The sequence below is a fragment of the Moschus berezovskii genome, chromosome 21 (genome assembly GCF_049115385.1).
Source record: "Moschus berezovskii isolate FMDL1 chromosome 21, NW_MosBer_1.0, whole genome shotgun sequence".
NCBI classification, from domain to species: Eukaryota; Metazoa; Chordata; class Mammalia; order Artiodactyla; family Moschidae; genus Moschus; species Moschus berezovskii.
Window position 1 is genome coordinate 22298691 of NC_142480.1, and position 27166 is coordinate 22325856.

Consider the following 27166-nt stretch of genomic DNA (forward strand, 5'->3'; position numbering starts at 1 on the left):
ATTCCTAGCTGCATTGAGTGTGTTTCCTCATTTACAAAATGTATTACTAATACCACTACTAATGGTGATACTAAAACTACTAGCATCATTATCATTATTACAGGTTGACATATATGTTGGTATTATATTACTGTTGATAGAATCACATAAAAATGCAGATGAGAAAGGGCTTTGTAAATCAAGTGCTACACGTTTGTATGATCTTTTCTGCTTTTCCTCTGAACTACTTATTTTTAACAAGGAAAAGTAAATTATCATTCCACTGTAGGAATTAGACTTGATGTTTAAAGTAAACTCAAAGCAACCCCTTTTCTGAAGTGTGGAACACTTCAGAAGTTGCATTATAATTGAATATATAGAGAACTGATCTTCAGTAGGCAAGATTATTCCTTCATACCCCCTTGCCCTGTCCAAAAAAAAAAGTACTACTTGACGCATCTGTAATTGTGTAGACAACTCATTTTCAAGGGGATGTGGTAATTTGGGGGAGATTACCTACACTGAGCAATAGTAGATGCTAGAACTATTTTGTAAATTTAATGTCAATGTATCAAATTCTTCAAAGGTTCTGTATATTGATTATAGGAATTAGTTGTGCTAATCTGATTGGTTAGTTATAGAAAGAGATGTTTGGAAATTGTAAAATGCCTTTATTCTACACTTTGTGTTTTACAAAACCTCAAGCAAAATAACTCAATAAAGTTTTGTCTGTTATTCAGGAATAAATTGAAAATTCAAGTTACCTGCGATTTATTTGAAGAGGATTCAGGAGTGGATTATTTTGTGATAAGAACTGTTTCTCTTCACTTACCTGCATGACTTGAAAGGGGTTGTTCGTTCACATAGGGAGCTGTTACATGTTTCAATTAGAGCTAATAGAGAAAACTACATGCATGACGAAACTATTCTAAATTTCTATAGCTAGATAGTCACGGTTTAGAGAGGCTATAATTCTCTTAAGGACTGTAGAATAAATCCAGTTAATTTTGAACCCCTATTCTTCCTTTTTTTTCCACATAGTTTAAGCAAAATTAAAAGCAGGCAACATGAGTAAATTCTAAATTTGAATCAATGGGATGATTCTGTCAGTTAATTCAATGGGTTTAATAAGAAACAAATAGAGTTTGTTTGCATCACAATTCCTTTGTCACCCTGTGATAAAGCACCTTACATTTTTCTGCAGAGTAAAAAAAATTCAAAAGCATAATTTCCAATGGTGTATGCAATAAATGATTCTGTACTTGTCCTGAAAATAGGCAAATGGTAGATAATTTAGCTCAGTCTTAAAGATAAATTAAAAAATTATATGGACTTAGAAAATTTTTCACTTGCCTACTTAATTTTTACTAATTCCATCTCTACTTATCTGTTTCATCCTATTCTGGTCATATTTATTTTCTATTTGCTTCTCATCTATTCAATCTTAAAAAAAAGATTTTTTCCTGTAGCTAAATACATGAATTTTAGTTTTAGTCATAAAATTTAAAAATGTAGGTTTCCTGAACCAAATCACAGGTTTACTTTTTCCCCCCAAGTCTTTATATTTTTAAATTATAATTTTATTGCATATTATAATTAGATTCCCATCTTCCATAACAAAAATTCAATGACAGTCTAAATAAAGGCATTAAAAAAAAGAATACTTTTATATGTTTCATGGGCGCTTGATTTTCGTGTCATGGTGACACATGTTAATTTTCAAGCCAAAAGTATCCCACCGGAGTAGACAGACTTGGCAATTGCTATCGCTTAAATAGAGTTTAGATCATTATTCAGACCCAACATTAAAAAATACCAACACCATGAATTTAGAAGTACACATTAACAATACTTTCTTTTTATTGAAAACAGTGTGCATTATTTGTAGTGAAAAAAATCATGCTTTAATTAACATAATTCTAATATGCCAAGCTCTTATTAAAGCAAATTATACATTTGATTCTTGGTATCTATACTTAATATTCTTTAATACTAAAAAAGATTACATGCATGCATTGAAGGAAGACTATACATGCTTCTTATTTATGTGCTTCTCTAATTGGTTAAGAAATAAACTCTATATTGAAAAATGCATATATTTGAAGTTTTGACCTAACACAATGGATTAAGGTTTAGACAATATTTACTTTGCTGCATTTGACTCAGAAAGGGCCATATGTGAAGATATGATCCTGACCAACTTTACTATGTTTCTATAATGGTCTTCCAGCAAAAATATTTATATTAAATACAGTGAGATATAAAATAATTACAAATAAGCTGCAACTTTACAGCTATTCATTGGTAAAAGTCTGTAGTTAATACATTTGGATAAATAAGTCAAGTCAGCAGCAAAGTGGTTAAACATTTGTGATTTGATTTTATCTCAGCTTGGAATGTGGTTGGAGTGTCCCACTTCTAACAACTGTTTGCTAAGTTAAGGCTTTAGTGTTTACACAGTGTTGAATGAAGGAGCCTGGTCACCAGATGTGATTGCTTCCCCAGACTGTCGTGTTTTTTTTTTTCAGTTCAGATCACTGTCCTCATGGTCCCTGCTCCAACCTTCTTCCTCAGGACGTCCACCAGCCTTTCCAACCTGAGTTGAGGGCAGTGGGGTGGGAGGGGAAAAAAAATAAAGAACATAGAAAGTGCAATTATTGTCAGGAATGTTTTGACTGAAAAAGGACAGTATTTACCTGTGACCAAGCACTTCTGGTTGTCATGTGAAGAAACAAAGCATGACTGCAAGTGAGAGACACGGGTGCAGAGTGCCAAGTATCTGAGGTTAAAAAAACAGCAAAAACACACACTTAAACCCAATCTTCAGTTACGTCAGTTTTAGAGGCTACATGAAAAACATAAGCTGCTAGTTTTAGTTCATCTACGTACTTGCATCAAAGTTATGAATGAATCACTATTATGCCATGACAAGATGGCATCTTAAATGTTGAGCAGTTTCACACCGATTTTTTACCCAAGAAGTACATTTTCAATACAGAAATACTATCACTCTTAGACCTGTTACTGAGCTTAATAAGTGATATGTTGGTATACTGTATAATTGTTATGCATTACATTTCTTCTCTTTAAAGCCAGGCGTTAGTTAGGTGGCTTTAAAGCAATGTCTCAGTGGCATCAAAACAATTTAAATATATAAAAATGGCTTGATGCTAATAAAATCAGATTTTCTGTACTACATTTTAAAAGTTTCTATTCCTGAGTAATATAAATAGGCTAGCGCTGACTATATATATTTCTGAGTCAAATATAAGTGATTTTTCAGTTGATTAAAAATTCACCAACTAAACTGAAAATGGAGTCAAAAGTTCAGAAGTCATTCTGTAGGGTTCTTAGACTATTCTATGGGAGAGAGATCACATTCATTGAATCAGCAAGGGTTTTGCTTCTTAAAAGATGATGGAATTAGATCATCAATTGCCTTATTCTTACTATTTTCTTTACAGTAAGCATAAAACCTCAACCAAAAATCTTGCTTGATGTCACACACACAGAAATCTTCTCTAGAAGGAAAGCTCATACCTAGCAGCTTTCATATACACAATTCTCCCTCCTCAAAGACTGGTGAGCGACACAGTCTAGTCTGCTCTAGCTTGCCTCATTTATATGGATCCATGCATGAGGGTCTTTTGCAAATAAACACAGCACTGAGCCAGACACTAAAGGAATGAGGGTATTCTTAGAGTCATACACACTGGTTTAGATGGACTCATCAGCTGCATGAAACACTGAAAACAGCTCAAGTTAAATGGATGACTCTGCATATATCAAGAGTTTTGTTAACAGAAAGTAGGGATATGAAACAACTCGGGGCATAAAAAAATCTTTGATTTGAGAAATGTAGTTATGATCCCATAGTGAAAAAGGAAAATCTTACTTAAATTTATTACCACAAATTTCTCTAATATAAATTTTACACAAGTATTATACATCCATTAAAACAGCTTTAAGCTAGGGATGCAAATACTTGAACTAGAAGATTTACTAGACAATTCACTGTATTTACAGATGACTCTGTATTAGTTGGACTTTCCCTAGTGATAAGAACCAGTGCTCTGTTATACTCTTTGAATAGTATGATTCCTAGGATTGCATAGATTCTTTAAGACAAAGTTTCACTAAGGTTAACTGTGGAGGAAGGGGAAGAAAAATGTCACTGTGAAATTTTAATTGCACTGTAAAATATGCTAATAACCTGAATTAACGGTTAACAACTAGAAACCTTGTAGAAGACAGTAGAAACCTTGATTTGCCATTAATAGAATTTCTCAGCATAGACAGTAAGAAGTTAAGACAATACACATATTTTTGGCTGCACTGGGTCTTTATTGCTGTGTGCAGGTTTCTCCAGTTGCCATGCAGGGGCTTCTCCTGCTGTGAAGCATGGGTTCTAGAAAGTATGGTCTCAGTAGTTGCAGCGTGCAAGCTCTTTAGTTGTGGCATGCAGGGTTAGTTTCTCTGTGGCACGTGGGATCTTAGTTCCCTGACTAGGGATTGAACCCGCATCCCCTGCATTGGAAGGCAGATTCTCAACCAGTGGACCACCAAGGAAGTCCCAAAAGTTAGAAAATAGTACTTTCAGGTTAGTTAACTGTATCTCTCTCCCACAATATCATTTGCTCTACTATTAAAAAAACTTCCTCATAATGTAAAAGTAAGCTCTACTTTGCATAGTTATTATCATATGAATTCTGAATCAATGGAATGCTAAATTGAATGGAAAGTCATTGATTTAGCAATCAGTGGAATGCTAAATCCATTTCAGTAATGGAATTACTGAGATGAGCCTGTGTTGTGCTTCTTTTGGTTTTTTTCTTTACAGATGGACTCATCTTACTTTAGTTTCTTCATACATTAGGATATCTTTCCACTTAGAACTCTTACATCTTTGAAGGTAAGAGGTTAGGAGGAAATACTTAAATATCATGTTTTGCAATGTCTTTACTATATTTCAACAACTACTAGATCAACCACATTCTCAGTTTATCCAGGTTGAATGATTTATGAAAATTTGATCTCAGAAATGAGAAAAATGTCAATTACATCGTTTTGTAAAAGTTTACTGACTTTTGAAACACAATGAAGCATCTATTCCTTCCTGTAAGGAATGGACTATACCTGCCAAACGCGGACTGTGCTGACAGGAAGGTAGGTGTGTCTGTTGAACCACCTTGCAGGATCTGCCTGCAGGTTATTCTTTACTGTCCTAATCAATAATATCCTTAAAAAGTTATGCAGTTTAATAAAATAGGCTCCAATTGCTTTACATGTTGCTCAATGATAGCTTCTCACAAAATTCATGAAATAGGAAAAGAGTTAGATTAGAATTCTAGGGATAGAATTTTCTCTCTTCTAAATGAAGAAAGAGAAGCCCAGACAAGGAAACCCTTGTACAAGGCCCTAAGATAAGACAGTAACAAATGTGGGCCTGGTTTCCTTGTTCTTATTTCAAAGTTACTTCCACTAGAGTTTGGGCTAATAGACAGCTACAGATTTTAGATTATACATTAATGTATTATTTGTCTTAATAAGTACATTAAACTGTTTCCTCAAGTTGTTACTTAAGTCAAATTGGTAAGCTTTTACTGGTATATTTCATCTTCTAGTTTAGTAACACATTATAGGAAAGTAAACATAACATTGTACGTAATTAGGAAATAAGACAGTTTATTTGCTATAACACAAAGGTTTTGTGAACTTTAAAAATACATTTACAGCTATATTTTAGACAGAAATTCTAGCTTTTTCAAATAACACCACTTTTATATTTTCTTTACGTCTATATAATATGTACATACTACAATGCAATACATAGCTTTCCATCATTAGATGATCATAAGTTATTTACCAATTTTCTGAGTTGGTTTACTCTCATTTTTCACTCTAGGAAAAGGTGTACGTCAAGGTTGTATATTGTCACCTTGCTTATTTAACTTATATGCAGAGTACATCATGAGGAACGCTGGGCTGGAAGAAGCACAAGCTGGAATCAAGATTGCCGAGGGGAAATATCAATAACCTCAGATATGCAGATGACACTACCCTTATGGCAGAAAGTGAAGAGGAACTCAAAAGCCTCTTGATGAAAGTGAAAGAGGAGAGTGAAAAGATTGGCTTGAAGCTCAACATTCAGAAAACAAAGATCATGGTATCTGGTCCCATCACTTCATGGGAAATAGATGGAAAAACAGTGGAAACAGTGTCAGACTTTATTTTTTTTGGGGTCCAAACTCACTGCAGATGCTGATTGCAGCCATGAAATTAAAAGACGCTTGCTCCTTGGAAGGAAAGTTATGACCAACCTTGATAGTATATTAAAAAGCAGAGACATTACTTTGCCAACCAAGGTCTGTCTAGTCAAGGCAATGGTTTTTCCCCGTGGTCATGTATGGATGTGAGAGTTGGACTGTGAAGAAAGCTGATCGCCGAAGAATCGATGCTTTTGAACTGTGGTGTTGGAGAAGACTCTTGAGAGTCCCTTATACTGCAAGGAGATCCAACCAGTCCATTCTAAAGGAGATCAATCCTGGATGTTCATTGGAAGGACTGATGCTAAAGCTGAAACTGCAATACTTTGGCCACCTCATGCGACGAATTGACTTGCTGGAAAAGACTCTGATGCTGGGAAAGGTTGGGGGCGGGAGGAGAAGGGGACGACCGAGAATGAGATAGCTGGATGGCATCACCGACTCTGTGGACATGAGTTTGAGTGAACTCCGGGAGTTGGTAATGGACAGGGAGGCCTGGCGTGCTATGATTCATGGGGTCGTGGAGAGTCGGACACGACTGAGCGACTGAAATGAACTGAACTGAACTGAACTGAATGAATATTTTGATACATTTTAAAAGGTAACTAATACTTAATGAATACTGACCATGTGTCAGTATTCTGAGAAGTACTTTATGCACATATTTAATTTTCATTACAACTCCATCAGTTCAGTTCAGTTCAGTTCAGTCGCTGAGTCGTATCCGACTCTTTGCGACCCCATGAATCACAGCACGCCAGGCCTCCCTGTCCATAACCAGCTCCTGGAGTTCACTCAAACTCATGTCCATCGAGTCGGTGATGCCATCCAGCCATCTCATTCTCTGTCATCCCCGTATCCTCCCACCCCCAATCCTTCCCAGCCATGGAGTGGATATTATCATCAGATGACAAACCAAAGAATACAGAAGGTAATCTGACCAGTGTTGCACTGCTATTGAGTTCTGAAGCTGGCGTACGCTGCAAGGTGTAATTACCACATCCCTGATCTCTCTGATGTGCTCCACTGCTTCCAAAAATACTGTAACTTTTAAGGTTTAGTTTTGATTTTTTATGGCCTTGGACTACTCTTACTGACTAGATAATTTTTTTGCAAAGTGAGAGAAAGGCCTGAAAACAGAACAAATTCCTCATCTTCAGTTGAGTTGTAGTGAAGCAAAAATCTCACTATAGATAAACAAACTATAGATTCCATTTAAAATTTTTTTTTTAGATTTCATTTTTGAGAGAAATTTTTGCATTATCTGTCAAGGTGAGAGTAGAATTCTTATTAGCAGGAGGATTTTCTTTTTAGGAAAATAATTCCACTTCTACTATCTAGGCAACAAAATTGTCTCATCCAACATATCTGGCTTCTTTATTATTTTTTTTCTCAAGGAGAAAGAACCAGGGAAATTCAAGAGAGATGAATAAAAATCATCCTTCCAGGAGAGAAGACAGCAAAGCCACTAAAAATGCTTTGGGTTGTCCATTAGGATCAAAGGTCTTGCCCTCTTTAAACCATGGCAGTGGGACAAGAAAGAGATTTAAATGTAGTTTTTTCTTTTACTATTATGGCTGTTCTTCCTCTGATAGTTCTTAAATGTTGTTTTATCACCTTTAAACACTTTTTATGTTTTCCTCAAAAGATGTTATTTGTTCCGTTGATTTCACTTAAATGCTTATGGTACAGATCATCATCCCAAAACTCTCCTCTGAGTTTCACCCTCATATATCCAACTGCCTTCAAGATAGCTCCTCTTGCTAGTTTCACAGGCATATGACAGACAGCATATCTAAAATAAAGCTTATTTTACCTCCCATGCATATTTCATTATTTCTTATTCTGATTAATGTTGCCATTCATTTACTCAGCCAACTTTTAAGTTGAAAAAATTTGGAAAACCTTGGTTCATTTATTTTTTTTTTCTCACTGCAGTTTGGATCTATGAAAAGATTGTGACAAAACCACTAATGTAGACAGTGGGAAGCAATAAAAGGGTTTACCTAATCCAGTAACATCATTTACATTTTAGAAAGATTCCCCCTGGCAAGAATATGGAGATGAGATGGAGGTGAGTTGGCCTACAGGTAGGGAGTCCAGATAACTTCTTAGGAGCACAGCAATGGGGATGTACTTACGGTCACAAAAGTGCATACCTAAAAAGCTTATGATACGGATTTAAGTTCAATCGACAAACATTTATTCAGTAATTCCTATGAAGTAGGTACTATTCGAGGCATTGATTATTCAGACTAGGACATGGTTCCTGATCATAGGAGCAGTAAGGTGGAGAAACATCTTTATATGGTAACTTCAATCAGTTATTGGTAAATGCTGTAATAAAAGGGTAAGCATGGGTAGTACACAGAACCTAGCTTGGGCAGGGAAAAAGAAGCGCCTGAAAAGGTTTTCTGATGACGTCTGAGTTAAGTTTTGAAGGATAAGAAGGAGACAGTCACCTCAAGAAGGGTGGGAATGGAGAAGGGGTAGGATGGGAATTTCAGACAAAGGAAATAATATGTGTATAGGCACCGAGGCATGAAAAGCAAGATGTGTGTCAAGTCCTACAAGTAGGATGGTTTCACAGGTTTCTCAGGATCATGGAGGATGTTGGGAAATAAGACTGGAGTGGTTGGTCATGACTAGGTCTTGCCCTAGGTGGTAACTGAAGCCACAGGAGTGGATGGAAATGCTAAGAGAAACATAAGAAAGGAGGAGAGGGGGTAGGTGGGAAGAAGATAGAACCAAAATGAAAATAAATACTTAAAGGAAAAGGACTGACAAAAGAATCTGAGAAAACAGTCAGGGAAGCAAAAGACAAATCAAGAGTAGGTGCTGTCACAGAAAGTAGAGAAGAGAATTTCAAGAAGAGAGTGATCAACAGGGTTAAATACTTAAATAAGATGAAAGTGACAAATGAACATTAGGTTCAGTTCAGTCACTCAGTCGTGTTCGACTCTCCGCGACCCCATGAATCACAGCACGCCAGGCCTCCCTGTCCATCACCAACTCCCAGAGTTCACTCAAACTCATGTCCACAGAGTCGGTGATGCCATCCAGCCATCTCATTCTCGGTCGTCCCCTTCTCCTCCCACCCTCAATCCTTCCCAGCATCAGAGTCTTTTCTAGTGAGTCAACTCGTCATATGAGGTGGCCAAAGTACTGGAGCTTCAGCTTTAGCATCAGTCCTTCCAATGAACACCCAGGATTGATCTCCTTTAGAATGGACTGGTTGGATCTCCTTGCAGTCCAAGGGACTCTCAAGAGTCTTCTCCAGCACCACAGGACAAAAACATCAATTCTTCGGCGATCAGCTTTTTTCACAGTCCAGCTCTCACATCCATACATGACCACTGGAAAAACCATAGCCTTGACTAGACGGACCTTTGTTGGCAAAGTAATGTCTCTGCTTTTTAATATACTATCAAGGTTGGTCATAGGAAATGACAACCTTCTCTGTGCAGCTTCAATATCATGACAGAGGTAGCATAATGTGAAAAAGTGAAGATGAAGTATGGGCTTGGTTAGAAAATATAAGATCTTGGGTAGAAACTAAAGAGGATTATAGTTGCAGGAAAATGTATGGCTGAGGAAGTCCTTAAAGAAATGGATGGCATGTGAATATGTTTACGGACTAGAGGAGACTATGGGAAGAAGCTAAAGTAAAAGGGAGGAAGACAATATCTTTTAAGGAGGGTCTCAGAGAATGGAATCATAAGCACAACTTGCAGCATTATTACTAAAAATATGGCTGGAAAAGTTTTCCTTGGAGATTAGAGGGTATAGAGGTGGGGGGAATAGAGCTGTGGATAACTCTGTAGAGGTGGAGGCATTTAACTGACAGAACTCATCATTGCTAGATTCAATCTTCCCCATTGAGTAAAAGGCAGAGTTCTCTACTGAGAGCACAGGGTAAAGAAAAAGGTTGGGAAATAGTAAAGGTTTAAGGGACAAGAAAGGGAGGTAACACTGGACAGGTAAAAGGAATGCTAGTGGGATTGATGGGCCACTGATATTGAAGTTTCTTAGCATGAATGCAGAGGTTGGGGTGGAGAGGAAGACACTGAACCAAGCACTTGAAATGCACATTAAATGAATCTCACTGATCTCACATTTATGGAGATAAATAGATATCATTGGAGAGGAGACAGACATAGTGATAACAAAGTTGGATGGTATGTCTCAAAGAAGGGAGGGTTTTCACGTGGATGCAGAAGGTATGAAAATAGCAACAGGGAACCAGAGAACTCTTCTTTCTAGTCAACAGGGTATGAAGAAAAGACTGCTGTCTAGTGGGCTACAAGGAAAGAAGTGTCCTTGGTAAATTCAAGTTTCAGGTAGAACATATGTATGAAACATTGAGTGCAGATGTTGTGGAAGGATGCAATGTAGTAGGGCTTCCCAGGTGGTGCAGTGATAAAGAATCCTCCTGCCAATGACAGGAGGCACAAGACATGTGGGTTTGATCCCTGGGTCAGGAAGATCCCTGGAGTAGGAAATGGCAACCCACTTCAGTATTCTAGCCAGGGAAATCCTGTGGACAGAGGAGCCTGGTGGGCTATAGTTAGTGGGGTTGCAAAGAGTTGGACACAACACGACTCGATGACTGAACAACAACCACCACCTATCCTCCCAGGCATATACTGTAAACAGTGAAACAAGTTCTTTCTCAGTTTCAGGCACACTATGTAACTGAAAGATACAGACTAAAATACACACAGATGCATAAAAAATATATACACACATATATATATACACATTTATAAATCTGTAAAGACATAACATATAAATAGGAACACACATATGTGCATATGAGTATGTGTAAGAAATAAAGGAAGATCAATAAAAGAGAGAATAAAATGGAGAAGAGAAAAGAAAGACTATTCACATATGAAATAGAATGGACAAAGGAATTCTAAATGAAAAGGTGAATGCAAAAGTAGATGGGAGAGTGGGGTGAAAAGTCATGGTGAACACATTAATAAATTGAAAGATAAAAACCATATGATTATCTCCATAGATGAAGAGAAAGCCTTTGACAAAATTCAACATCCATTTATGATAAAAACCCTCCAGAAAGCAGGCAGAGAAGGAACATACCTCAACATAATAAAAGCCATATATGATAAACCCACAGCAAACATTAACCCCAATGGTGAAAAATTGAAAGCATTTCCCCTAAAGTCAGGAACAAGACAAGGGTGCCCACTCTCACCATTACTATTCAACATAGTTTTGGAAGTTTTAGCCACAGCCATCAGAGAAGAAAAAGAAATAAAAGGAATCCATATTGGAAAACAAGTAAAACTCTCCCTGTTTGCAAATGACATGATCCTCTACATAGAAAATCCTAAAGACTCCACCAGAAAATTACTAGAGCTAATCAATGAATACAGTAAAGTTGCAGGATATAAAATTAATACACAGAAATCCCTTGCATTCCTATATACTAACAATGAGAAAACAGAAAGAGAAATTAAGGAAACAAGTCCATTCACCATTACAACGAAAAGAATAAAATACTTAGGAATAAATCTACCTAAAGAAACAAAAGAGCTATATATAGAAAACTATAAAACACTGATGAAAGAAATCAAAGATGACACAAATAGATGGAGAAATATACCATGTTCATGGATCAGAAGAATCAATATAGTGAAAATGATTATACTACCCAAAGCAATCTATAGATTCAATGCAATGCCTTTCAAGCTACCAATGGTATTTTTCAGAGAACTAGAACAAATAATTTCACAATTTGTATGGAAATACAAAAAACCTTGAATAGCCAAAGCAATCTTGAGAAAGAAGAATGAACTGGAGGAATCAACCTGCCTGACTTCAGACTATACTACAAAGCTACAGTCATCAAGACAGTATGGTACTGGCACAAAGACAGAAAAATAGATCACTGGAACAAAATAGAAAGCCCAGAGATAAATCCATGCACCTATGGATACCTTATCTTTGACAAAAGAGACAAGAATGTACAACAGAGAAAAGACAATCTCTTTAACAAGTGGTGCTGGGAAAATTGGTCAGCCACTTGTAAAAGAATGAAACGAAAACACTTTCTAACACCATACACAAAAATAAACTCAAAATGGATTAAAGATCTAAATGTAAGACCAGAAACTATAAAACTCCTAGAGGAAAACATAGACAAAACACTCTCTGACATAAAAATCACAGCTGGATCCTCTATGATCCACCTCCCAGAGTAATAGAAATAAAAGCAAAAATAAACAAATAGGACCTAATTAAACTTAAAAGCTTTTGGACAACGAAGAAAACTATAAGCAAGGTGAAAATATAGCCTTCAGAATGGGAGAAAATAATAGCAAATGAAGTAACTGACAAAGAATTAATCTCAAAAATATACAAGCAGCTCATGCTGCTCAATTCCAGAAAAATAAACGACCCAATCAAAAAATGGGCCAAAGAAATAAACTGACATTTCTCCAAAGAAGACATACAGATGACTAACAAACACATGAAAAGATGCTCAACATCACTCATTATCAGAGAAATGTAAATCAAAATCACAATGAGGTACCATCCCATGCTGGTCAGAATGGCTGCTATCAAAATGTCTACGAACAATAAGTGATAGGGTGCAGAGAAAAGGGAACTCTCTTACACTGCTGGTGGAAACGCAAACTAGTACAGTCACTATGGAGAATAGTGTGGAGATTCCTTAAAAAACTGGAAATAGAACTGCCATACGACCCAGCAGTCCCACTGCTGGGCATACACACCAAGGAAACCAGAATTGAAAGAGACACGTGCTCCCCAATGTTCACTGCAGCACTGTTTCCAATAGCCAGGACATGGAAGCAACCTAGATGTCCATCTGCAGACAAATGGATAAGAAAGCTGTGGTACCTATACACGATAGAATATTACTCAGTTATTAAAAAGAATGCATTTGAATCAGTTCTAATGAGGTGGATGAAACTGGAGCCTATTATACAGAGTGAAGTAAGTCAGAAAGAAAAATACCAATACAGTATATTAACACATATATATGGAATTTAGAAAGCTGGTAATGATGACCCTATATCGAGACAGCAAAAGAGACACAGATGTAAAGAAAAGACTTTTAGACTCCATGGGAGAAGGTGAGGGTGGGATGATTTGGGAGAATAGCATTGAAACATGCATATTACCATATGTGAAACAGATCGCCAGTCCAGGTTCGATGCATGAGACAGGGTGCTCAGGGCTGGTGCACTGGGATGACCCTGAGGGATGGGATGGGGAGAGAGGTGGGAGGGGGGTTCAGGATGGGGAACACATGTACACCCATGACTGATTCATGTCAGTGTATGGCAAAAACCACTACAATACTGTAAAGTAATTAGCCTCCAATTAAAACAAATAAATTAAAAAATAAAAATAAAAAATAAATACAGGAAGAAAGGAAAAAAAAGTTATGGTGAAGAAAGTGGAAACAACTAACAGAAAGTGGTGAGAATGGGAAACTGAATAATAGTAACATGGTTAAAATTATTTTTTATATTACTAGGAAATAAGTCTCCTTGGATCTTCCACACATCTGCCTAGATTTATCCTTCACATCATTACCCTATTTGATTTCCTATATGAGGTGGTGTCAAAATGTTAAAAGAACTGCCATGTCCTTACTAGGTTATTTTTTTCAAGGTTAATACTTTCAGCTGTCAATGGTTTTGCATATTAGAGTTAATAGACTATCACTGTATTGATTATTCTCTATGCAGGTTCTTCAGTATGTCTAGGTTTTTAAAAATACTGAGTCTGACCTAATAATTCAGGTTAATCAATTAGAAAGGAAAGTGGGATTGATATTTCTCTTGATCTGGAATTTTACTTCTATTTGAATGCTCTCATGTTTCACTACTGGTTTACACAGAGTTTTAGTGCAAATGACTCTACACCAACCTGCTTTGCCTACCAATCCAAGCCAAGTCAAGTCTATTCTATTTTGGACATGGACAACTAATATTTTTGTATCAGTTATTTATTGCTATGTAATAAACCACCCAGGGCTTTCCTGTAGCTCAGATGATAAATAATCTGCCTGCAAGGGAGGGGACCTGGGTTCGATCCCTGGGTCGGGAAGATCCCCTGGAGAAGGGAACGGCAACCCACTCCAGTATTCTTCCCTGAAGAATGCCACGGACAGAAGAGCCCGGCGTGCTATAGTCCATGGGGTCGCAGAGTCAGACACAACTAAGTGACTAACACTACTACTTCTACTAAACCACCCAAAACTTGGTGGCTTAAAACAACAGCTATTTACTTAATCATGCTAACGTGGGTTTGGTGCAGCTGGGTGTTCACTTGCCTGACAGTTGTTGTTGACTTCTGGCTAGGACTCACGCCAAGTAGACCAACCCAGGCTTATTTTACATGGTGAGCACGAGTCAGCAAGAGCTGGGAACAAGGGCGATCGAGGCCTTGTTCAGAAGTTGTACAGCATCATTTGGTTTATTTTATTGGGTCAAAGGGAGTCATAGGCCACCCTAGATTCAAAGGGTGGGGGAATAGATTTTACCTTTGACCAGAGCAGCTGCAAAAAATTGTGGCCCTGTTGATCCTAAATGTTATGTGATTGAAAAAAAAAAGGCTACCAAGTGTAACTACATTTTACAATAAAACAAGCTTTAACCTCAATCTGAATCTCCAGTGGAGGAATTTCAGGTTATCAACTGACAGGTGTTACTAAAGATACATTATGGAACTTGCAGTATCTCTTAAACAACACCAAGGATGTGACTATCATCTGTCAGATAAGGTTGTTTCTATCTGTTGTCAAGTGGGTATATTTTGCTGGATCAAAAAGAAAAGCAAAATAAAAAAGTTTGGTATATGCAATCAATATTTAGTTTTAAAATATGTTACGAACCACTTATTAATTTGCTGATTTCTACCATAATTTTCTATTTAATAAAATATAATTCAATTCTTTCCTCCAAATTGATTTGCTGTGTAAAAATATTTTGTTTTTAGAATAAGTAATACAAGGAAATAATATGGATAGATTAATTTAGCTCTTCAGATATGTCATTATATCAAGTACTATCATTCATTCATTCAGAAACACTTTGTGAGTATTTAATTTGTGAATGGCACCTTCTAAACAGTTGTGTTCAAAAGTGTTTTTAGTGTGTCTACAGTAGATGTGTGTTATATCAAGTTTTTTTTTAATACAAAATCCTCTGTAAAGATGTGCCATAAAAGGGATTTTCAGCTATGTCATGATATAATGAGTTCAGTCTATACTTTTTGCAAATAGTTCTAAGATTATAAGTATTGTGAACAAGAGGTATATTAACAAGAAGATAATGAGAAAGTAGGAATAAGCTGTTCTTAGACACCACAATTTTGGGTCATTTAACTTTCTGTACTTAGTTTAGCTCCACTTTTAGATGTACATTAACAGTAAGAAATCGTTTTTCACCTTGAAATTAAATAATAAACTTGGATTTATCTTTGAGATAAAACAGAGCATAGAAAAAACTTAGTACATGTATATTCAACAGTGCTTAGATTAAATATATGACATTCCTTATTCAATGTCAGGTGAAAAGTGAAGTGAAGTGAAAGTGAAAGTCGCTCAGCTGTGTCTGACTCTTTATGACCCCATAGACTATACAGTCCATAGAATTCTCCAGGTCAGAATACTGGAGTGGGTAGCCTTTCCCTTCTCAAGGGAATCTTCCCAACCCAGGGATTGAACCCAGGTCTCTCGCATTGCAGGTGGATTCTTTACCATGTGAGCCACAAGGCAAGTCCAAGAATACTGGAGTGGGTAGCCTATCCCTTCTCCAGCAGATCTTCCCGACCCAGAAATTGAACCCAGGTCTCCTGCATTGCAGGCAGATTTTTTACCAACTGAGCTATCAGGGTAGACAAGGCAATGATATATTTTAAACACAGACTAACATTTGCTATTTTCTATGTAACCTTGAAAAATTAGTTTCACTAAACAATCATTATATCAATTAGCATCAATTTAGATGACTAATAAACATAAAAGTTGGAAATACGACAACCAAAATACATAAAGCATGGCATTATTTTTATTTCATCCCACTTCAAAATTAAAACAGGGAGAAGAATTAAAGCTATATTTAATTCTTTACAGGATCTCTAAGGTAATTCTACTTCAAGTTTTGGATTTTAAATGGATAATTTTGGTATAATTTTATCCAGGGCTTAATTAAGTCTTTGTTAGTAAGTTAGAAGTCTAGATAGTCTGCTGGATTCCAATTGTCCAAGGCAGTGCTAGTACAGTGGATGATACTATTAGGAAAGTACTTACGGAAGATAATGGAGTTATTTTGCTTAAGCCTCTAACTTAACATAATAAAGTGATTGAGATAAGAGAATGAATTAAGATCAAGTGACAATTTTATTGGGCTCTTTAAGTGTCTATCAGAGGATATTTAAACCATATGTAAGATTCCCAAGAAAACTCAATGCCAATAACAACCTCATGAAGCTCCATGAGGGCTGGGACATTATGTGTTTTGTTCATAAATGTATTCTTGTAACTAGCAGAATAGGCTCTCAAAAATCAACAGGACACTATTTATTTGTTTGTGAATAAATATTATACACACATGCATATGTTAAGGGTCTCCGCAGAAGCATTCTGAATGATAAAATAGTTATTTGAAAAGAATGTAGGGAGTTTGGGGGCTTGGTGGGAAAGATGTTAAATGAAATTTCACTCTTGTATCAGGAGGAATTTTGTCAATGTGATAAGAATAAATTATTAATTCCAAAACCCAGCATCTCCAGCTCTTCTTTTTGACTTCATAACTTATAAGGAGAAAAAAATGAAGCATACAAAGGAATAAAATAGCTATAGATGCACCTTCTATGCATCTTCTATGGGAGAAGCATCAGAGTCAAAACAAGCAGGTGCATGACAATGTAGGGGAAACAAACTGAAAATAAGGTAAACCATTTTTAACTATTCCATTAAAGCTCTTGATTTAGAAGAACTGAAAAAGGCATATGTTAGTGGTATTTTTAAAAAGAACACAAATTTCGGCCAGTTCCTTTTCTGACTCTTGTGTTTTGTACCTGCTCTGCAGCTTCTAGGATAGTCCTAGTGATGGAACCAGATCCCATGATCTTAGTTTTTTCATGTTGAATTTTAAGCCAGCTTTTTCACTCTCTTCTTTCACCTTCATCAAGAGGTACTTTATTTCTGCCATTAGGGTGGTGTCATCTGCATATATGAGGTTACTGATATTTCTCCCAGCAGTCTTGACTCCAGCTTGAGCTTCAACCAGCCCAGCATTTCGCATGAAGCAGATACTTTTTCTGGGATTCATTTGCTTTCTCCAAGATCCAGCGAATGTCGGCAATTTGGATCTCTGGTTCCTTTGCCTTTTGGAAACTCAGCTTGTATATCTAGAAGTTTTTGGTTTACATACTTCTGAAGACCAGCTTGAAGAATTTTGAGCATAATCTTGCTAGCATGTGAAATGAGTGCATCTGTACAGTAATTTGGACATTCTTTGTCACTGCCTTTCTTTGGGACTGGAATGAAAACTGACCTTTTCCAGTCCTGTGGCTATTGCTGAGTTTTCCAAATTTTCTGACATATTGAGTGCAGCACTTTTTAACAGCATCATCTTTTAGTATTTGAAATAGTTCAGTTGGATTTCGATCACCTCTATTAGCTTTGTTCATAATAATGCTTTCTAAGCCCCACTTGACTTCACACTTCAGGATGTCCAGCTATAGGTGAGTGATCACACTATTGTGATTATTTGAGTCATGAAGACCTTTTTTGTAAAGCTCTTCTGTGAATTCTTGCCACCCCTTCCTAGTCTTCTTCTGTTACATCCTTATTATTTCTGTCCTTTATTATGCCCATCTTTGCATGAAATGCTCCATTGATATTTTCATTTCTCCTGAAGAGATCTCTAGTCTTTTCCATTCTATTGTTTTCCTCTATTTCTTTGCATTGTTCATTTAAGATAGCCTTCTTATCTCTCTGTGCTATTCTCTGGAACTCAGCATTCGGTTGGGTATGTCTTTCCCTTTCTCCCTTGATTTTTGCTTTTCTTCTTTCCTCAGCTATGTGTAAAGCCTCCTCACACAACCACTTTGCCTTTGTGCATTTCTTTTTCTTTGGGATGATTTTGGTCACTGCCTCCTGTACAATATTGCAAACCTTCGTCCATAGTTCTTTAGGCACTTTGTCTACCAGATCTAAAATCTTGAAGCCACTTGTCACTTCCACTGTACAGTAATAAGGGGTGTGATTTAGGTCATACCTGAATAGTGGTTTTCCCTACTTTCTTCAATTTAAGCCTGAATTTTGCATTAAGGAGCTCATGATCTCAGCCACAGTCAACTCCTGGTATTGTTTTTGCTGACTATATAGAGTTTCTCCATTTCAGCTGCAAAGTACATATCAATCTGATTTCGGTACTCACCATCTGGTGATGTCCATGTGTACAGTCATCTCTTGTGTTGTTGGAAGAGGGTGTTTGCTATGAACAGAGTGTTCTGTTAACAAAACTCTGTTACCCTTTGCCCTGCTTTATTTTGCATTCCAAGGCCAAATTGCTTGTTATTCTGGGTATCTCTTGACTTCCTACTTTTGTATTCCAATCCCCTATGATGCAAAGGATATCTTTTTTTGGTGTTAGGTCTAGAAAGTGTTGTAGGTCTTCCTAGAATTGGTGAACTTAAGCTTCTTTGGCATCAGTGATTGGGGTACAGACTTGGATTACTATGATGTTGAATGGTTTGTCTTGGAAACGAAACCAAGATCATGCTGTTGTTTTTGAGACTGCATGCAGGTATTTGGACGTTTTTGTTGACTATCAGGGTGTCTCCATTTCTTCTAAGGGATTCTTGCCCCAAATAATAGATATTGTGGTCATCTGAATTAAATTCACCCATTTCTATCCATTTTAGTTCACTGATCCCTAAAATGAAAATATTGCCATCTCCTGCTTGACTATGTCCAGTTTACCTTGATTCATGAACCGAACATTCCAGGTTCCTATGCAATATTGTTTTTTACAGCATCAGACTTTACTTTCACCACCAGACACATTCACAACTGAGCATCATTTCTGCTTTGGTCCAAATGCTACATTCTTTCTGGAGTTATCAGAACTGCCCTCCACTCTTCTCCAGTAGCATATTGGACACCTTCCATCCTGGAGGGGCACATCTTCCGGTGTAATATCTTTTTGCCTTTATATACTGCTCATGGGGTTTTCCAGGCAAGAATATTGGAGTGGGTTGCCATTTTCTTCTCCAGCGGACCACATTTAGTCAGAGCTCTTTACTATGATCCATCTGTCTTGTGTGTCCCTGCACAGCATGGCTCGCAGCTTCATTGTTACATAAGCGCCTTCACCATGACAAGGCCATGATCCATGAAGGGGAAGGCACACAGAAGACCTTTATTTCTTTTAGATGAAAGACTACTGATTACATCACTCTTCTATTTAAAATATCATAGTTTCACTATTTTTAGAGTGTCTCTTGTTCCCTGGTGGCTCAGACAGTAAAGCATCTGCCTACAATGCAGGAGACCTGGGTTCGATCCCTGGGTCGGGAAGATCCCCTGGAGAAGGAAATGGCAACCCACTCTAGTACTCACGCCTGGAAAATCCCATGGATGGAGGAGCCTGGTAGGCTACAGTCCATGGGGTCGCAAAGAGTCGGACATGACTGAGCGACTTCACTTTTGTTAAAAATTAAGGATGATAAGTCATTTTCTTCTTCAATACTGTTTTAAAAACTTCAATTATATTCTCCTAAAAGTTTTTTTTCCCCTATGAAGAAACTGATCCTTGGTTTCAAGATAAGGATACAGTAAATAAAAGTTTAAAGTTAATCTCATTCATGATATTATTAGATAGCTAGACAGTCACTGCTTCTGTCAGTTTAAAACTGTATGTTACAATACTTAGATATTTTATATAGTCTAATTTTAATATGAATGAGAAAAATTAATCTTTCTAAAATATCAAAATTTAGCTAAGTAATATAATCATGAAAAGGAAGATTTCTCTGAAAAGTTTATGATGCATACTGGTCATAAAACATACACTATTTACTTAGAGTTGCCATGAGAACATATTAAAGGAAAATGTTTATAAAGATTTATACTAATAAATATATAAAAGAATAAAAGAGGTTTATATTTTCATCTATCTCAAAAGAGTGTCTATCCCAACCATATACACTTTTGGGTAATTTATGGATAAGGAATTCTGAATGCCTTCAAAGAGAGCATTTATAAGTTTCATTTCTTCCTGATTTTTTATTTTTATATGCCATTTGTAAATGTAATTACTATTCTTTAATATCCATTCACTTCACAGCTAATACTTTCAAGTACCAGAGAAAACAAAATTAAATTGCATATATCTTTCTTTTATGTGTTAAATGTTATTATTAAGGATGAATGAACTTTATTCTCAGTATCTAGATTAGTCACTGGTGGTAAGTTAGTGACTTATATGCAGAGTACACCATGTGAAATGCCAGACTGGATGAATCACAAGCTTAGAATCAAGATTGCTGGAAGAAATATCAACAACCTCAGATATGCAGATGATACCACTCTAATGGTAAAAAGTGAAGAGGAAATAAAGAGCCCTTTGATGAGGGTTAAAGAGGAGAGTGAAAAAGCTGGCTTGAAATTCAACATTCAAACGAAGATCATGTCATCTGGTCCCATCACATCAAGGCCAACAGAAGGGGAAAAAGTAGATGTATTTTCTTGGGCTGCAGACTGTGGCCATGAAATTAAAAGACACTTGCTCCTTGGAACGAAAGCTATGGCAAACCTAAACAGCATACTAAAAAGCAGAGACATCACTTTGCTGACAAAGGTCTGTATAGTCAAAACTATGTTTTTTCCAGTAGTCATGTATGGATGTGAGAGATGAACCATAAAGAAAGCTGAAGACTAAAGAATTGATGCTTTTGAACTGTGCTGCTGGAGAAGACTCTTGAGAGTCCCTTGGACAGCAAGATGAAACCAGTCAATCCTAAAGGAAATCAACTCTGAATATTCATTGGAACTCCTGTTGCTGAATACTTCAGTCACCTGATAGGGAGAGCTGACTCACTGGAAAAGACTCTGATGCTGGAAAAGATTGAAAGCAGAAGAGGGTGGCAGAGAATGAGATGTTTAGATAGCATCATCGACTCAATGGACATTAATTTGAGCAAACTCTGGAAGGTAGTGGAGAACAGAGGAGCCTGGTGTGCTACATAGTCTAAGGGGTCTCAAGGAGTTGGACACCACTTATCGATTGAACAACATCAATAAGTTAGTGACATAGACACACATCCACTCTTTTGAGCTGTGTCTGTGTGTGCTTAGTCGCTCAGTCATGTCTGACTCTTTGGTATCCCATGGACTGTAGCCTGTAAGGCTCCTCTGCCCATATAATTCTCCAGGCAAGAATACTGGAGTGGGTTGCCATTTCCCACTCCAGAGGATCTTCCCCACCCACAGATCTAACCTACATCTCTTATATCTCCTGCATTGGCAGGTGGATTCCAGGTGGTGCTAGTGGTTAAAGAATCTGTTTGCCAGTGCAGGAGACCATAAGAGAAGTGGGTTTGATCCCTGGGTTGGGAAGATCCCTGGTGGAGGAAGTGAGCTGACAGAACACTATTAAATTGTAACAGGGACTGAGTTACAAAGATCTGAAATGTGAATTATTCTTATGTTCAAATTTGCTTACGGTGAGTAATTTACTCACTGAGGTAGATTTTTAAAAAATAATTTTCTTTAGACTTACAGTATTTGTAGTGTTAACAATACATACAGATTTTTATATTCTAGAAACTAGCTTGAATTTGTCACAAATAACAACAAATAAGGCCTCATATATTTACAATGATTATGATTTACAGAGTATTAGAGGGAAATGTGGGCTTCCAAGGTGAGAAGGTGATGGCACCCCACTCCAGTACGGGGGAGCCTGGTGGGCTTCCGTCTATGGGGTCACACAGAGTCTGACGACTGACGTGACTTAGCAGCAGCAGCAGAAGCAGCAGATGGTGCTAGTGTTAAAGAACCCACCTACCAATGCAGGAGACATAAGAGACGTGGGTTTGATCCCTGGACTGGGAAGATCCTCTGGAGGAAGGCATGGCAACCCACTCCAGTATTCTTGCCTGGAGAATCTCACGGGCAGGGGAGCCTGGCAGGCTACATTCCATAGGATAGCAAATAGTCAGGACTTGACACGACTTAGCATACATGCATGCAGAGGGAAATTTGTAAGGTCAACAAAAACTATTCTCTTATCTTAATTGGTAGGGCAACTCCCATCTGGCTGTGAAGAGCTGAGCCTTAAACCTGCCTTCTGATAAAATACTAAAGGTTTTTCTAATAGTCTATAAGGTATCATACATGAAAAGTATTACTTGTTATTTTTTCTTAAACTAGGTTTGGGTAATACAGTAATGTTTATATCTTCTCGTGTGTGTTTTGTTACTTAAATTTGGTGAAACTACTTCTTTAAGTAAATAATCCAGCTGGTATTAATGAATAATTGCTGTAAATCTTTGCTAGTAGCTGGCCATCAGCATGTGCCTTTTAAAACAAAATAATTATAAAAATTTCTTCTACATCTGCTTTCTGCCCCATATATCTGGACTTTTAAATATTCACCCACCAGCTCAGTTCAGACAATTCTTCCCAATACTATCAGCTCAGGAACTGATCTGCTGTTTGCCCAATAGAGGACTTATATATTGCCTTTTGAAGAATGACACCTCAGACCACAGCCTTGACATCTGGCCTATCTTTGAATGGCTTCAGATTCAGCTCTTCAGAATAATCTTTATCATCTGGAATGACTTTGGACATTCTGACTTTTAGCACTAAACTCCACAGAAAGAGTTTAATTACGTGGGAAGGTTATATAATTTAAACTGCTATCATTCTAAAGACATTCTCATGGGTATTTCTGCTCTTCCCAGAGAAGATTCCTTAGAAGCCTTTTCCTTCTTTTGCTCTTCAGTTTCTGGAAGCCAGTTTTGATGAGTTTTATATCTGCCATCTGACAGCACTCTTCTCAAACACTAGTTTTTCTCCTAAGTTTATAAGTTAGGGTTACACAAAAAGAAAATGAAATTCGTTTTCAGTGCTGAACTAAAGACATTCTATTAATGGTACTGTGTTGCTCCTATCTCTTGGGCAGAAAATCTTAAAATAGCGACTACTTCTGTACCCTTCATATCTCTTCAGTCACCAAATTACATTGTTTTCCTCTATGGTGTTCCTGCTATGAATTCCCTCCTCCTCTTCTCACTGGTACCAGCCCACATCGGCGTATCAGTTCTCTATACTATTAAACTGTAGTGCTTCTTGGCTGGTACTCTTATCTCTAAAACCAACCTGCTGCAATTAACCTTCCACAATACTAAGCGGGACTGATGTTCTAAAATGCTATTTCCATCACGTAACCTTTGCTACTTTCAAAACTCTACAATGGCTTCTTATTCTCTATCACCTGAAATCTAAATGCCTTTGCATACTTTTGAAGGCTCTCAGTAGTTCAGCCCGGCCTCGCCCATGTGACGTCATCCCACAGGAACCTCCACTCCTGCGGGGCTGACCTTTGGACTGGCTCCTCTCCAGTACTCCACTCACACTTGTACCTTTGCTTCATTTACGCTTTCTCTCCTCTTTTACCCTTTCTTCTTTCCTCTCTGCTTATGTGTCTCCCAGTCATTCTACAGGTCTTCCTTTTCTCTGTATTATCTGCACTGAACAATTAACAGCCTCTTCCAAGCTCTTCGATGCCATTCAATGAAATAATAAAAAAGGGAAATAAATACATAAATATGTTACTAGCTTTATATACAGATGAAAGATGGCAGATACCCTCACAATTTCACTTCTAGGAATCTATGCCCTCTCTAAGGCATTTAGCTATAAGGGCTTCTGTCATGGCTCAGTGGCAAAGAATCCAGCTGCCAAGCAGGAGACGCTGGTTAGATCCCTGGGTCAGGAAGATCACTGCGGAAGGAAATGGCATCCCACTCTAGTACTCTCACCTGGGAAATCCCAAGGACAGAGGAGCCTGGTGGGCTACAGTCCGTGGGGGGTCACAAAAGAGTCAGACACAACTTAGCAACTGAACAATAACAACATATTCACTGCAGCAGCATTTGGAAACAACTTAATACCAACGCTCTAAATGTCCTGTGGGCAAGAGCTGTATAGCATACTTTTCATTTATTCCACCAAATCTGAGTGCTAAATATAGAAAACAATTTTTTTGTGAGGTGTCTTTCTCTGTATCTTATAATAACATGTGCTCAGTTGCTCAGCTGTGTGCACAGAATTTTCCAGGCAAGAATACTGGAGCGGGTTGCCATTTCCTACTCCAAGGGATCTTCCCCACCCAGGGACTGAACCATGTCTTTTGTATCTTCTCCCCTGGCAGGCTGATTCTTTACCACTGTGCCACCTGGGAAGCCCATATAATGACAGTAACAGAGATGAAAATAAAATTCAAACTCATTGATTCCTCCCTATTACTGGTCTGTATTTCTCACTAAAATCCCATATCTTTACTTTCCAAGAAAAGATAAAATAATTTAAAATTCATATGGTAGTCTGACTAACAAGAAACACAAGAAACTATTTGCATTAATGCCTACAAGAAAAAGTGCTAGAAGAAAATTAATGCTAGGAGAAAAAGTATTACCAGATATAAAGAAACAAGTTGAAAGAATTAATCTTACTCGTAATTGTTATCTTCTCCCAAAAGTCCCCATAGGCAGTGTGCTTCTAATGCTGTGTGCATGAGTGCATGCTCAGGCACTAAGTCGTGTCTGACTCTTTGTGACCCCATGGATGCAAGGCTGCCAGGCTCCTCTGTCCATGGGATTTCCCAGGCAAGAACACTAGACTGGGCTGCTATTTCCTTCTCCAGGGGAATGTTCCCAACCCAGGGAATGAACCCATGTCTCCTGCATTAGCAGGCAGTCTTTACCACTGAGTCACCAGGGAAGTCTTTACTGATATGTACATATACTCAAAGACTTGAATCCTTCATATATACCTGTCAAAAGTGCACTATTTTGACATGCTTACTGAGAACAGAGGATAACTTACTATCCTCAAAGCAAGCTAAGTCCTGTCTAAACTTTCTCTCTCAATCTGAATTAACTGTAGGATGGCTCTTTGATGGGAAGCATACTCTGCCTTTTCCAACTTCACATCATTCTGCTCTATCACATGCCAGTGTCTCTGAAGAATATAAAAAAGCCATATTAACAAAGTGTAGATATTTTGAATAAAAAGATTCTCAGTCCTTTATCTGAAAATCTAGCTATCACTACATATGCTGGGCTTCCCTCATAGCTCAGTCAAAGAATCTGCCTGCAAGGCAGGAGACCCGGATTCGATTCTTAGGTTGGGAAGATCCCCTGGAGAAGGAGATGGCAACCCACTCCAGTATTCTTGCCTGGAGAATCCCATGGACAGAGAAGCCTGACAGGCTGCAGGTACGGGGTCGCAAGACTGAGTCAATAAGTCACAACTTGGTGACTAAACCACCACCACCATACTTACGATTGTGCTTGGTTACTCAGTTGTGACTAACTCTGCAACCTGCCAGGTCTGCAGGCATCTGGTCTGCAGCCTGCCAGGGGCCTCTGTCCATGGAATTTTCCAGGCAATAATACAAAAGTGGGATGCCATTTTCTACTCCAGGGAATCTTCCCAACCCAGGGATCGAACCTGCATCTCTTGTGTCTCTTGCATTTGCAGGTGGATTCTTTACCACAGTGTCACCTGGAAAGCCCTGTATATTTTTATATATAGCTTTTAAACAATTTAGGTTATTAATATAATAGAAAGTATTAAAATGTATAATTAGAGGGCAAGATGAAGTATTACCTGTATACTATAAAAAAACCCTAGTACCATATTTCTCTTTTTGATACAACTGAAGAAATTTAAAATCTGCTGCTATTCCTCAAGGGCATCTCTACAAATGACCTAACTATATTCTTAATTAACAGAAACCTTTTCTAACAATTCTAGATACTTTTAAATTGAACAATTCCATTTCTAGGAATTTGTGTCTCCTATAATAACTACAGATATGTGCAAACATTTAGATGCAAGTAGGTTCACTACAGCAGTACTTTAAAACAACTAGTAACAATAGATTTAAAGTTTTTGAATTACTTAGTAAAACATTATGTATAATGATACAGAAAGTTAATCATGACATATCAACTGAATCAGGTTACAGATCTGTATGTACTATATAACAACATTTTTTAAAAATGTCAAGTTGTTTAGTAATATTTTAAAAATTATCTAAAAATTAGTGTATATTAGTTTAGTAATTTCCATATATATATATATATCATGGTTATAAAGCATTTAAAAATATTTGGCCTAAAACAATATCATGTAATATTTCTCTTGATAAAGATGACACATGTATAACTACTAAAGTGAACAAGGGGTCATTGAAAAGAAAAAAAATGCAACCTGTCTGTTTCCAGTCTTATTTTTTGTTGAGCTGTCCATAGGTCTGAGGATCCAATAAGGCTGACAGACAGCTTATGAGGCTTAAGAGTTACCTGTGGCTATAAAGTAGTTTTATTCAGTATGTGTATTTTGCAGGTTTAAAAGTTTTACTTCTTACTAGGTAGACACTTCCCAGAAAAATAAATGAAGGGGACATAAGGTACACAAAGATGGAATAACTATTATTTCACTGTTTTTTAATGTCATAAATCAAGGTCATACAATTTTGCCAAGTAAGTTTTTACAATATTCAAAAATATTATTTGAACTGAAGGAGACTTTTTTACATAGTCAAGGCTTCCTCAGGTACTTTCCTTTAATCTCCCACACCCAAATGAGGCCAATCCAGCAACTAAGAGCT

At 37.3% G+C, this 27166-nt stretch overlaps 1 protein-coding gene across 6 annotated transcripts in view; it reads right to left on the reverse strand.

Moving 5' to 3' along the window:
* Positions 1-573: 573 nt before the first annotated feature.
* Positions 574-27166, reverse strand: part of MIPOL1 (mirror-image polydactyly 1) — a 312066-nt gene continuing 285473 nt past the window's right edge. Inside the window, exons 12-13 of one of the 6 annotated variants that reach the window (XM_088829480.1) lie at positions 2676-2758; positions 574-2575 (exon numbers count right to left, since the gene is read on the reverse strand). In XM_088829480.1, coding sequence (XP_088685606.1) covers positions 2550-2575; positions 2676-2758 — 109 coding nt within the window. In that variant the 3' untranslated portion in view covers positions 574-2549. The remainder of the gene's footprint in view (positions 2576-2675; positions 2759-27166) is intronic. The other 5 variants (XM_088829479.1, XM_088829476.1, XM_088829478.1 and 2 more) reach the window with 5 other exon arrangements.